This window comes from Camelus ferus, chromosome 12, assembly GCF_009834535.1.
Source record: "Camelus ferus isolate YT-003-E chromosome 12, BCGSAC_Cfer_1.0, whole genome shotgun sequence".
NCBI classification, from domain to species: domain Eukaryota; kingdom Metazoa; phylum Chordata; class Mammalia; order Artiodactyla; family Camelidae; genus Camelus; species Camelus ferus.
The window spans coordinates 15,400,328-15,414,753 of record NC_045707.1 but is presented as its reverse complement, the minus strand read 5'-3'; the positions used below and the strand labels follow the sequence as shown (position 1 = coordinate 15,414,753).

At 51.9% G+C, this 14,426-nt stretch overlaps 1 protein-coding gene across 1 annotated transcript in view; it reads left to right on the top strand.

Annotated features, from left to right (window-relative positions):
* The window catches only part of FAIM2 (Fas apoptotic inhibitory molecule 2), a 33,322-nt gene extending 20,454 nt beyond the window's left edge, over window positions 1–12,868 (top strand). Inside the window, exon 12 of the mRNA XM_006177698.3 lies at window positions 9,244–12,868. Coding sequence (XP_006177760.1) covers window positions 9,244–9,393 — 150 coding nt within the window. The 3' untranslated portion in view covers window positions 9,394–12,868. The remainder of the gene's footprint in view (window positions 1–9,243) is intronic.
* Window positions 12,869–14,426: the final 1,558 nt, after the last annotated feature.

Genomic DNA, 14,426 nt, shown 5'->3' with positions numbered 1-14,426 from the left:
TTCACCATCCTCTCCTACCTGTATTTTTTTTTCTTTTATACCCACCTGGAATCTGGAAATGGCATCCTATTGGTACTGCCCTGACAGTCTGTGTCCAACACCGCAGTGGCTAGAGTGATTTTGTTAAACATAATGAGGTCAAATCATTATTCTTCTTGGCCTCCAGCAATTGCTCCCCACTGCTTGCAAGACCCACGTGGACCTTCCCTACACTCACTCCCCGTCACCCCCTCTGCTGCAGCCACGTGAGCATCCTTGGCTCCTGAGGACTTCAGGCTCGCTCCCAGCACAGGACCCCTCCACCCACTGTTGCCTCTATCTGTTACTTCGCATTGGCTCACAGCTCCCTCTCTCCCCTCGTTCAAGGGTTTGCTTCATTTACAGTCTCGTGTGCCTGAGTGTGCACACACGCACGCACACAAGCACACAAGCTGTATTTCTCTCCATAGCACTTCTCGTTCTCTGACATACTCCATATTTTTCTGCTTTGTTATTGTTTGTCTCCATCCAGCAGAATTTAAGTTCCTTGAAGACAGGGATTTGGTTCTGGATTGCTCATTGCTGCACCCCCAGTGCCTGGAACAATGTATGGCACGCAGTAGGCACCCCCTAGATGTTTGCAGAATGAATGGACACCTGAGAGGCATGGCTGGGGGGCTGGGTCCGGCTGAGGTGCTGTTTGAGCAAGGCAAAGAAAGCGTGGCTGCACAGTTGACTTAAGCATCAGTCTTCTGTGAGTCACAAGGGAGGAGGAACCACAAGCGCCTAATTACCCGTTAATGGCTCATTAGGAGAGCAACACACCCACAGCCCTTGGTTGGGTTCATCCTGAAGGTTATGTAAACAAGGGTCAGGAGCACATGATGTCAATCCCCCAGCCCCATCCTCTGCCCTCCTTCACGTGAGAGGTCCCATGGGGTGGGGAGAGTTGAGGAGGGGCCACTGGATTCATTCTCCTCCCTCCTTTCAGTTTCAGGTGGACAGAGGCCCTCAAAGGCCCAGCCCTATAAGAACTAAGGTCCCTGTGTCTTTCCATTAACCTCAACTCGGAAGGTCCTTGACCTCAATCTGACCCTGCTTCTAGCATCAGTCCTGTGCTGTTGAATCTGTGGTCCCCTAGCTGTAACCCATCCCCAGATCCAGTGCCCAGCACCCCCAGTCTCTCCATCTGCCCATGCTGACATCTCCCATCCTAGTCTTTGGGGAATTCTCAGCACCATGAGGGGTCCTCCCAGCATTTCAGCTAGGCAAGAATTGTGGAGGTGGGGGGTGGGGAGAAGAGAAGTGTCAAAGGAGGGGTCCCAGACCCCCAGGGAGAACCACCCCCAACCCCCACCAGCTTGGGCCTTGGAAGGGCTGTGAGAATCAAAGGGTTTTCTTCTAGAGACCTCAGCCCCTCCCCTGAAAGATTCTGCCATCTTTGAGAGCAGGGCCACCCAGCTGCACAAGGCTGAGGTTGCAGGTGGGTGGGGAGCCAAGGCATCTTAGGGCTGTGGTCCTGCAGGGCCCCTCCTAGGCCTCACCCCCTAGGCTTGGCACATTCTCAAGAGGCTCCGGTTTTCTGCCTCACCCTACCCCATACCCCCTACTGGGCACCAGCCCCAAATGCCGGTGGAAGTGGGTGAGTCAGAGCCGAAAGTTACTGGCCTCAGGATGGCCCCATCCTCCTCTCCCTTTCCGTGCCCTCTCCTTGAGTGCTTTTTCTGGTAGAAGCTCCTGAGAAGTTAGGCAGAGGAGCATGAGAGCTGGGCTGGGATGATGAGGCAAGGTGGAGGGGCCAGGACAGAGCAGGAGGGTTGGGGCGGGGAGAGAGTGAGAGAGAGCGCGAGCACACAGGTGGGGCGGAGGGCCTGGCTGGCTGCTTTCCCTCTGTGACAGGAGTCTCCATGCCTACATGACTCTGGGCAGGTTGCTCCACCTCAGAGTTGGTCCTTCTTTGGGGAGGCTAAAGTCTCCCAGCCACTTAAATCAGGAAGCCAAGCCTGGATGTACCTAGGGGAGAGATCAGGTATAGGGCCTGAGAAATTAGACGGGCCTGATGGGAACAGAACTCTCCCCTCCCTGCCCAGCCCAGCCACTTTGAGGACCTCAGGAAACATTAGCCTCTGTGCTTGAAGGAGTGAGAAGCCAGATCAGTGAATAGGCCAGAGGCTGGGAGATTAGTGAGGAGGCCACTACAGTGTTCCAGAGTCAGTGACAGGGTGGCAGGGAGAACCTGTGTGGTCGGCAGTGGCTGCTTCAGGGCCTGATAGTGTTTGGATGGGTGAAGCTTGGAAAGGAAGATGCTTTGTTTGCAGAGGTGCTGGGCCTCCAGTGCTGGGTATGGACCCCTGACCATTGAAGGGACACACACAGGCATCTGTCCTCAGTCCCTAGAAGAAAAGGAGCACTGAGTAAATCAGACAAAGACAAACATCACATGCTGTCACTTACATGTGGAGTCTAAAATGTGATACAAATGAACTTATTTACAAAACAGAAACAGACTCACAGACAGAAAACAAACCTATGGCTCTCAAAGAGGAAAGTGGCGGGAGAATAAATTAGAAGTTTGGGGTTAGCAGATACAAACTACTGTATATAAAATAGATAAACAACAAGGTCCTATGGAACAGCACAGGGTACTATGTTCAATACCCTGTAATATACCATAATGGAAAATAATATGTAAAAATACATATATTATATATATGTGTAACTGAATCACTATACTGTAAACCAGAAACTAACACAACATTGTAAATCAACTATACTTAAATTTAAAAAAAAGAAAAGCAGCATTGAGACCAGGGAGCCCTCAGAGCTGACAGACCTCCCTGTGCTAAGGCCCAGAGAGGGCACACCCAGACACACATACCACACACATCATGCACACATCACACACTCACATAACACACACCAGACACTCACATACACAGCCCACACACATACACACATCACATACACCACATACACATACACACCACACACACGCATGCAGTGTTTGCTGCCAAGCTGGATGAAGGCCCCATTTTCCTGACTCTCAGCCCAGCATTCTTTCTACTCTCTTCTCTGTATCATTTCACAGATGGGAAGATAAAGCCCTAGAGAAGGGCCCCCACAGCAGGAGGACCCAGAGGGGCCTCAGCCTCTGTCACCCTGAGGCTAGGCCGTCGGTAGTTACTTCCATCCAGCCCCTAGCAGGGAATCTGTGTGTCCTGGGACTCTGCCATCCAGCCTAGGCCAAACCCACAGCATCTGAGGGATTTGGGAAAGAGACTCCAGTCTGCCCTCACCCCACCCTTCCCCTGCTTTTCTGGAGATCTATGCCCTGTCTTCTTCACAGTTAGAGAAACACTTCGAAAAGTAAAAACGGCTACACAGACCCAAGGCGGGGGTACGATTTTATTTCAGACTTAACCTTTATTTCATTCAGAGTTTAGAGGCTCTTTTGCCTCGGTGGTTTACATAGGCCCAGAAGAGCCGGTGAGAACCTTTTCTGTTGTGCCCCCTATCCTCTGCCGCTAAACTCTGACGCCCGACCTGAGGTCTGGTCGGAACCCTCTGGAGGTTGATGGATTCCTCTGAGGGCGGCAGGAGGGAGAGTGGATTGACCGGTAATTTCTTCTTCTAGGGGGAAGTGTATTCAGTGTCCCCCTCCCAGGTCTCACCTCAGTCTCACTTCCTGAGACACTAATCCTCAGAAACCAACTGCCCTGCTCAGACCAAGCCCTTCAAACCAACACTCTGACCCAGAGAAGGTGAAAGAAGCCCCTAGCCCCAGGGGTGATTCAGAGTCCCTGTGGAGAGCGGGGCTGGGCACCCTGGCATCAGGGCCGGGGGGGGGGGGTCACCAGGAAGAGGTGCTGTCAGAAGGGCCAGGGGAGCTCTCCCGGTGACCACGCACACCCCAACCCCAGCTACAGTCAAGGCCTAGCTCGTCCTCTCACCACTGTGACTTCTGGGCAAGTTATGTGATCTCTCTGTGCCTCAGCTGCCTCATCTTTAAAATGGGCCTAATGCTAACTACTTCACAAGGCTGTAGTAATGATTAATAAGATACTCTATGAACAGAAAAAAGAAAACAGCCTAGCACTGGGAACATAGTAGTCTCTCAAGTACCCTGGTAGCTTTTAGCCTGATTGTAAAAGTTAACCCTGTAATTCAGGGCACCAGATTTTGGAACACGGTACTTGGGTTCAAATCCATTCTAGCTGTGTGGGCTGAAAAGTCATGCAACCTCTCTGTGCTTCTGTTTCCTTATCTGTAAAATGTGGATAATAATAGTACCCACCTTGTAGGTTGTGACTTTTAAGTAAATTAATATGTGCAGAGCACTTAGGAAGCACCTGGAACATCATCAGTGATCAATAATATCACCTGTTCCTGGTAGTTAGTTGCCTAAGGTGAGGTCTATGTGACGCCCCACTCCGTGTCCTTAAGCACTGTGTTACACACGTGTCCCTCCTCTCTCACACAGCTTCTTACATGCTCCCCTTTTATCCTGGGCCAGACTTTCTGGTTCACATGCCTGCCAGGCGACCTGTTCCTTTGGTGGTGGCCCACCTGGAGGTGCTCCCCAGGACCCAGGGCTGCATGCAGAGGTCATCTGGGCCATTTAAACTTTTGACACCCAGGTCAATGAAGACAAGAAGTGTCTTCTACTGGCCCAGCAACAAATGGACCCCACGTCTCCACTCAGCTCCCTTTCCCTGTCCTGCATCCCAACCAAGGGCACAAGGGCTTAAGGCTGGTAGCCTCCTTTCTACAGAAACCCCAAAGCCCAGGCTCATACTGTAGCCCAGAAAGTGGTGGCAGGACCAGGTGGGCCCAGTGCTCTGTGCATCCCCCCGGGTAGCCATGAGCTCTATTTATACATCTTACCTCTTCCATCCTTCTACAAACACACACACACTCACACACACTCACACACTCACACACACACACACCATGCCCCAACGCAGTGTCACATGGTGGAAAGAGAGTGGTCTTGGGGGTGGTCAGGAGATTTGAGCTGTCCTCTCAGCTGTGTGAAGTGGGCAAGTCCCATCCTCTCTGGGCCTCAGTCTCCTCAACTCCGTGACGGAGATGACAGTGCAACACCCGTGACAGGGCTTGCGGTGACAAAGGAAAGAGTCTGCCAAGTCTTCTTTTGTGCTACTTTAAACTTTTCTTAAAATTTTTCTAATATAATAGTATATGAATACATTATTCACATATTTCATTTTTTAAATTTTAAATATTGATAAAGCAAATGTCATTTGACCATGTCCCTTACTGCCTTCCCAGTGGTAACCGCTGTGATCAGTTGTCTCTCCTTCCAGACTTTTCTATCTGCATTTTATAGATATATGCTGTGTAGGTTCCTATGACGTATAGTCTTGTGAGGTTTTTTGTTACATAAAGGAGCTCGTGTGATATGGATTTTTCTGCAAGTTGTTCTTTCCTTATAATAGCATTTATGTGAGATGTTTCTCCCTTGGCACTGCTGCCCACAATTTAACAATCCCCTGGTTGATAGAGTTTTGGGTTGTTCCCAGGGTTTCCCTGTTAGAACCAACACCACCCTGAACGGCCTTGGGTGCTCTGCTTTGCGCACTTATGCTGGCATCTGTAGGATGGACACGGGCCACGAGTTATTTTTTATGCTGAGTCAACACACTGTAACCCCAGCTTTTTGTATTCAGTGCCTATTTGGTGTGGCTCTGAGCCTCTCAGCCTCACCTCTGGGAGGACAGCAGACAGAAGCCTGGACATGGCAGGGACAGGCTGAGTGAGCGGCCAGGAGACCCTGACCAGGTGCAGCCCCAGCTGATAGGGTGAACCAGGAGAGTCTGCCTTTGGCTCCTCTGCCTCTGTGCTTGCCCCCTCCCTCCCGGCAAGCCCACCCCAGCCCCATCTCTGTCAGAATAGGACAGCTGAGCTGGTTCCAGCACACGACAAATTACCATCAGCAGGTCACGCAGTGGCTGAGACGCTTTCCCCTTATGTAAAATACTGATGATAATATCCACCTCCCAGGGTGAATTCGGTGAGTAAGATAAAAGACCAGTGTGTGAAAGGACGACTCAGATGTAAGTCAGTAGTGTTCTAGTCCTGCTCCTGCCTCTTGCTCCTGCCCTTCCTGCAGGGTCTTGTATTCGGCTAGTTAGCAACTCAAGTACCTGCTGTCCGTTTCGGTGTTAGCGGTCAACCCATTTGCGAGCTCCCAACTAAGATCTTAGCTGCCAACTAAGATGTTAACTTAGTTGTTAATAACCAGGATATCCACTCTCAGTCAAGATGTTAGTCAACAGTGCACATCAACCAGGGAGATTATCAGGTTACTTTCCCCTGTAATGACTACATGCTCATAATGTAATCTCTGATACTATCTTTTGCTCTGTTAGTTCTCTGAAGGCAGGGTTCCAAGAACATAGTAGATACTCAGTAAATATTGTTGGGAATAAATTAATGGAAAGCCTTCACAGACATGAGGTTTCAATGATGGGTGGTCCTGGGCAGGGAGATTGAAATTTGGGGCAGGCTAGCACCATGGAGATAAGCACCCCTGACCATAGACCAAGGGTGGGGACAGAAACCATTTAATTCCTCTTTACTCCAAGGGAAAAAGCCAGCTGACTGCTCTAGGCGGCCTCGTAGGTGGGTGCTCCTTGGAGAGGCCACCCCCAGACCCAGACAGGTCCAAGCCTTCTAGGTTGAGAGATTCAATTTCATTAGCTCACCCAGGGGTGACCAGGCTCTGGAAGTCAACCAAGCAAGCTGCTGATTGGCAAGCCAGATCAGCAATTTATTAACTTCCACTCCCCGCTGTGACTGCTAAGCAGCCTGCAGCATTGGAGCCAGCCCTTCTCCTCGCTCGTTCGCGCTGCAGAAGGAAACTTTACCTGGGAGTCCAAATCGAATTGAGAAGAAGCAGAGTAGAAGGGAGTGACACGACGCTAAAGAATAATAATACTTGATGCCACATACTCTGTCATACATTTCCCCAAAAACCATGCCACGCTGTGGTCATTATCATTGTCCCATTTTGCAGATAGAACACTGAGGTCAAGTGGGTGATGGTTCTGAGAGATGGAACCAGCCCCCAAACCCAGGCGTTCCGGCTCCAGTGCTGTGTTCTCCGGCACCCTTCCCTCCGTGCCTGTGAGCTCAGAGGCTCACGTGCCCTGCACAGGGCCCCCTCAGCACTGGCTGTGGCTCTCCATTTTCCTTCTGTTAAGGGCACATAGCTTCCCCTAGTGACACTTCTGCCTCCTGACAAGCGGCGCGGGAGACCCGAGTCTCAGCCGCAGCGTACACATGTTCTCAAGAGGGCACCTCTCCTTCTGCAGATACTAACAATAAAACTGCATTAATAGCTACCATTCATTAAGTGCTTACCATGTGTTAGGCACCATGCCAGGCGCCTTGCACGAATTATCTCACTGTCACAACAACCTCAAGAGGCAAGCACACTCATCTCCCATCTGACGGTGTGGACTCGCAGGCTCAGAGCAACTCAGTAACCTGGCCCAGAGTCCCAGCGCTACTGAGTAGCAGAGCTGAGACTGGAACATAGGTCAGTTTGACTTTCAAGCCCATAGTTGTAATCACCCCCACCTCCCCACCCTCAAGGGTGACATGTGTTGATATCCCATGTGCTGGAGCTGTTCCTTATTGGAGCCTCTGGCCCCTAGGCTCCAGCCTCTCTCCATCTATCCCTTTGCCAAATTGCTCCTGCCACCCTGAATCCCTTGTTCTTCACACCACACCCCTCACCTCCAGGGCTTCCCTAGGTCTGCTTAGTCTAGCAAACTCCCTACTCATCCTTCAAGCCCCAGTTAAAGTGTCACCTTTCCTGGGCCACCTTCCTCCTGCCCAATCAGCCTTAATTATGGCATTTACCCAGTTTTATTGTCATCATCTGTAAGTGTCCCCCACTAAGTGGTGAGCCCCCAAGAGCAGGCACAGCATGGTGTTCCTCATTGTCTCTGCAGCTCTGAGCAAGTCACTGGGGCTCGGAGGGGAGCCTGTTTCCTGGCAGGAGACACATTAACCGTGGGTGCTGCCCATAAGCCACAGGGCAGAATGGTTAAATGTGGGGGCTCTGAAGCCAGCCCACTTGGGTTCAGGTCTGGCTTTGCCACTTCCCAGCTGTGTAACTTTGGTTAAGTATTTAACATCTCTGGGCCTGGGTTTCCTCTAGGAATGATAGAATCCCTACTCGATAGGGATGTTATTAGGACGAAGTGGGCTAACGTCTGTGAAGCACATAACAAGCGCCTGCTCCCTGCTCACTGTTACCTAGAACAGACATTCACCCTCTAAGAGCAGGGCCCTGAGGCTATGGCAAGAAGACTATGCCTCCGTTTGAAGGTCCCCTCCTCCAGGAAGCCTTCCGGAACCCCTGCCACACTCACGTAGGTCAGGTACCTTGTTAGCAGCCCCCCGTGGCACATCGTGTTTCTCTTTGATTCCTCATCATACTTTTACTTCCCCACTAGACTCTAAGCTCTCAAAGGTCAGGATCTTTTCTGTCTAGTTCTTTTTTTTTTAATAATCAGAAGAAAATATATTTTAATGTAGACATAAACACAGAATAGGTATTTAAAAGTGCTCATGGATTTTTGTAGTTCTGTCTTACAGAACAGAACTAAATGGTGCTTGTTAGCGGTTACTCCCTTGCTCTGTCTGGGGACAATGTTGAGAAAAGGGTTTGAGAGCAGGAGGGGAGAGAGGTGACCCTGAGTGACAAGGGTCATCATCTCCACCATGAAGTCCAGTTTAAGTAGGGCCACGGTCCCTGCGTCACTGTCCCCTCTGTTTGCCAGGTGAATTAAGTCGGTGTCTTCTGACAAATGTCATCTGCAGTTAACATGTGGGTGGGTGCATTCCAGCATCTCCACTTACTTGGCCCCTGGCTGTTGGTAGCCTGGTCTTTTCAGTCAGGACCTATATGACTCCTTTTCTCAAGTGCCTTTTTACTTCCTCAGTTCCCAGTAAATTTGGATGGAGAAGAGAAATGTTAGTTCGTTTTAATTATTTAGTTCTTTGCTGCATGACTGCCTGGCACATAGTAGGTACTCAGTAAAGAGATATTGAATTAAAGATGGAAAGTGTTGGGAAAATTTCAGATTCCGGGCTGTCACAGGAGAGTCACTAAGCAGCCAGTCAGTAGGTGATAACAAAATTGGGGTTGGGCCTGGGTGGGGACATTGGGGCCCCATGGTCAGTGTCACAGTGACTGGACCTTCTGACTTCTCTCTCTCCTCCTTCCCTCAGTTCCTGGCATTTGACACCCAGTTGCTGTTGGGTAGCCGACGGCACTCGCTGAGCCCTGAGGAGTATATTTTTGGAGCCCTCAACATTTACCTAGACATCATTTACATCTTCACCTTCTTCCTGCAGCTCTTTGGCACCAACCGGGAATGAGGAGCCCTTCCCGCCCACTCCTTCCTTCAGAGAATGCCCCCTTGCTGGTCCTCTGACTGCCCCCTGTGCTCCTGCCAGCCCAGATATAAAACTAGCTGCCAACCCAGCCTGAGGCCAGCTCACTTCCTTGAGCCCAGCCCTCATCCTCACCCTCAGCAGCTTGCACCCATGCCATCAAGGGCCCTGCGGAATCCAGGTCACACCTCCCCTGTGCTGCCCCTTCCCCCTAGTTACCGCTCCCAAACTGGAACAGTCGAGGCTGGAGGCTTCTCCGAGTTTGAGGACCCAAAGGATGAGTGGGAGGAGCCCAGCAGTATTTCAGATGTGGAAAGGAGGCTCCAGGAAGCCCGGCTGAAGTCTGTACTCCCACCATGATTCCTCCTGAGGTGGCCACAGCTGTGTTACCCTGGGGCACACTGTACTGTGTCCACCCCCACCCCCTCTCCGCTTCCAGGTTAGGCTTTGACACTGCAAGGGAGTGGTTAGGAGGAGAGCTGGGAGACAAGGTCTGGATGCTCTATGTGTGAGGGGGAGGGGGTTGGGGGTGGGGGAACAGTATGGCTGTCTCAGGCTGCCCATCCTCTCCCAGGTCTGGGACCAGAGGCTTGTTCTAGGCACTTGAGCCCTGGGGGCCAAGGGCAACGAGAGAGGGCAGGAAGCCAGTACCATCTGTGCTTGCCTTGGCTGACCCCCCTGGGTCATAACAGAGTGCTGTGGGGGCAGAAGTGGGCAGGGGGGGCTCTGCTCCTAAATGGGGGCCTGTCCTGGGACTCCAAGGGAGGTGGGAGCAGGCAGCCAACCAACTGGGAGGCCTGGGCTCTGCAGTACCGCCAATTCACCCAGACCTTCATCCTCCTGGGAGGCGGGGCAGGACTGAGACCTGCACCCTCTCACCCTCTTCTCTTCAACCCCCAGGCTGCTCCCAAAGGCCTGAGGCTAAGTGGAGTGTTTGGGCCCTAGAGGACTAGGAGTTCTGGAGGAGGGGGTGTATTTTAGCTGTTGAGCTAGCCCCAGCCGGAGGGGATCCAGCCCTGCCCCCAGCCCTTCCCCAAGGTCTTTCGGCCCATCCTATTTCCCAAACCTCCCCCATCTGCTGCCAGTTGCTGGCTTATCCCCAGTCAGGCCTCCTGAGGCCTCAGTTGGCAGTGCCCAGTCCCTTCTCCTAGTTTCTCTGGCCACTCAGCCCCTCCACTCCTTATCTCCTCATCTTTCCAATTTGGAAGCCATCCAGCTGATGTTAACTACCAGGTCAAGTCTCTCCTGCTGGTCCCATGTGATGGAGTCAGGTCTCCTTATCAGCTTCCTGGCAGCTGAGATCTCAGGCCCGGTGTGCGTCAGCCGTCCAGCCCCCTGCAGGTCTGCTGGGGAGCGGACCAGGGGGCCACACTTGGGGAAGCATGCAGCCAGCACTTGCTGACTCTGGGCCAGTGGAAAGTTACTGGATAGATCAGAGAGGTTCAGAGCAGCTATCTGGACCCTTCCTTGGCCTCTTCCTCCAGGGCTGCCTCTTTCTCCATATGCCAGGGGCTCTTTCTGCCTCTGGGGAGGATAACTAGGTATGTTATCTGTGTGTTCCTGACCCTTCCCTCTCTGCCCTTTCTATTTCCAGCTTTTAAGAAATATTGCAGAAACAGTTGAAGTTATGTTCCATCTTGGGTATGAGGAGAGAGGGAGCCAAGAACGGATGGTGGTGTTTGTGTTGAGATACAGGCAGCTGGGAGCACAGGTGGAATGCTTCCTGTGTGCTGGTCTAAATTAATCCGTTACAGCAATCCTACAAAGACAGTACTCTGTACATCCCTGTTGTGGAGAGAAAAGCTGAAGTGCTGGAGAGGCTGGGTCCCGGGTCATAAGGCTAACAGACTGGGTAGGCACTGGAATGAGACTGGGTGGTGAGGCTGTGACATCTCGGCGGATTTGTTATCCTCAGTGCCACCCCTGGCCTTCCATCTCCCCGCCCGGTACCACCACCAAGTTTTGCACTCTGTAGTTTCCACCTTCTAGACACAAGCTGGGAAGTAGAATTCTGGTGTCTGATTTCTAGCCTCACTGCCAACAGGTTCATGGTATGAAGCAAGTGTTTCTTGCTGTCTGTGATTCAGTTTTCTTATCAGCAGGATAGAAGACCATGGCCAGGGTGGCGCAGGGAGAGACACCAGAACACTTATTTGCACTGTCTTCCTTATCCAGTTGCCACCTCTCCTCCAAGGTCTCCTCGATTCCTCTCCTAATCTCTAGTTCCTGTTCATAAAGGGTTATTTCCCCCACCCCTTGCCCTGTAATTCTCAGCCTGGGCCTTGGTCATGCTTCCCAGAAGCTCTTGTCCAAGTCCTCCTCTCCCTAGGACAGTTTGTGCAAAAACGGGATTGAGAAGCTTTTCTGAGGCTGATCTCCAAAAGCTTAGGGGAGGAGGCAAGCACTCAGAAATAAACAATGTGTTGGGGCAACTCAGGGCCACCCCAAAGCAGAGTAGTGTGGAGCCTCCTATTCTGGGTCCTAAGAGGGGTCCAGGACATGCTGAGCTGGCAGCAGAGCCAGGGTTGAGGCCCCTGCATTCCACCTGCATTGAGGCCATGAGGAGCCCCAGGAACACTTGGATGGGTCTTGGAAGGAGGGAGAGCGGGGGAACAGGAATGCAGGATTACAGGAAACAGGGAAACCGAAGCTGGGCAGGAGGCACACGCTGCAGAGGAGGAAGGGAGCCTGCTGGCCCCTCACATTTTGGGCAGGGCTGCGGCTGGGACCAGGGAGGGGGAGGTTGGATTTTCATAAGGCGGGATGCAGCCAGGAATCTGACCATGGGTGTTGTGAGTCGGAGGTCTCTGACTGAGGGGAAGACCTATCAAGAGAGCCTCTCCTCGGAAGTGCAGGTTGGGGGCCTCCCATACTGATTCCCAGGCTCAGGTGTGGCTCCTGTGTCACCGGGGGAAGCCCCAGGAACGTTGATTCTTCCAGCCTCAGCTCTTTCTCCCCGGGGAGTCAGGACCAGACATCCTTATTCCAAGAGGCTCTGCCTCTCCCTCCCTGGCTCGCCCAGCTGGGATTTCACACCGGCACTTTGCTGCCCCTTGGTGGCTGCCTGAGGAAAAGGAGGGCCTGATTCTGCAGGGGGGAGAAGGAGAGGGAGGTTTGGGCCTGAGGTTTGCAGGCAGGATCTGGCCACTGAACTTCATTCCGGGCTCTTCTCAGGCAGCCTCAGACCACTCTCCTCATCAGCCTCCTGCTGTTCCCTTTAGTCCAGCCATTTTCGCATCTCTCGGACACTGTTTACCTGTCTGCTGGAAACTGCCCCTGTGCCACCTGGCCCCAGAGCTTCCTCTCAAATGTCTGAGAGCAGAGACACACCCCAGACACAAGCCCTTCTGGCCTCAGCTCTTCCAAGTTTCCCGGGGTCCATGCCTGTTCCCTTCCCTGGCCTCACCTTCCGGTCCATGACTGACAGGAGATAAGAATAAAAGTAATAATGACACCCGAACTGTTTCCTTTGCCTGCCTTTTACTCGTTGCCTCAGATGGCTTGGGGAGTGTGTGTGTGAGGTGTAAGTCAGATTCAGTGTGAGAGGTGCACACCAGAGCTGCTGCTCCCTGTGTAGCTGAGCGAAAATTAAATCTCCGCGTTCCTCTTTACGTGGAAAAGAGGCACTGGCCCTCCTGTCGCTATACAGCCTTTGCAGAGTCTCCTTGGATCCTTGTACCTGTCACAGCCCTGACAGAGGCCCTTCCCAGTCGGGGGGGCTTCCATGGAAGCCTGTTCCTTTGTGCTCAGTTGTGTTAGAAGATTCTTCCATATTTTGACCCAAAATTTGTTTCCCTAGAAGGAAAGCTTATGTTGTACCTGGAAGGATCCCAAGAGCAGCAGCTTTAAGAGTCGCCTCTCCTGTGAAGCCTTTCTCAATCCTTCCCCCTCGCGGTGCTCTGGCCACTCCCTCCTTGGAGCCCCTCTTCCTTGTACACTAGCTGCATTTTAACTGTTGTTTCTGTCTCCTATAAAACCTGAGCTCCTTGAAGGCACAAACTGTTCACCCTTGAATTCATAGGTCTTATGGCAAATGGTTCAATGAACAGGTTTTGAATGAATGGAGGAATAAATGAATGACCCCCCTCCAACCCTTTATTTTACCTAAGAGGAAAGTAAGGAGCAGAAAGTGCAGGGATTTGTTCAAGGTTATACATGAGTGAGTGAGTGGGTGGGAGTGCGATTAGAGGCACATGGGTGGTGATTACATTACCACGTTCCTGGGAAGTGGACACATCACACTGGAGAAGCAGGAGACATTATCTGGTTTCTGACAAGGTTTTGGTGTCAGTCCAACTGGAGCAGGGAAAGGAGCAGGGCAATAGTTAGGGGACTCTGAAGAAAGAACAGGAAACATTTATTAAGCACCCACTGTGAGCAAAGCACTTCCACAGACAGCAAGAGCCAGGAGAGGAAGAAATCACCCGCAGTGCTGCAGGAGAGAAAACATACCCAGCAGCTCCAGACCGCTTGGCTGAGAGTCCCAGGTAAATGTGAGCAGATGCGGAACAGTGGACCAGAGGGGACTCTGAGTCAGGGCTTGAAGTGAATGAAGGCAGAGGGGCATGGACTGGTGGGAACTGAGGGATAGCAGTCCAAGTTGGCGGTGGGGGGTAGGGGGGTTGGCAACCCTGGGCTCCCTCGCCGCCTCCTGCCTCCAACCAGCCCTTCAGCCTCACTATCTCTTTCCACTCATTCTATCTTCATCAGTTGTTAGGGCTGCCTTACAAATTACCACAAACTGGGTGGCTTAAAACAACAGAGCTAAATTATTCTCCCACAGTTGTGGAGGCTAGAATCAAGGTGTCAGTAGGGTTGGTTCCTTCTGGAGGCCCTGAGGGAGAATTCATTCCTTGTCTCTCTCCTTAGTGTTCTTGGCTTGTGGCTGCCCACCAGTCTCTGCTTCCGTCTTCACCTGGTACTTCCCTCTGTATCTCTGTGTCTTGAATCCCTCTCTCCCTTCTCTTATAAGGACACTTGTCATTGGATTTAGGGCCCATCCTAAATCTAGGATGATC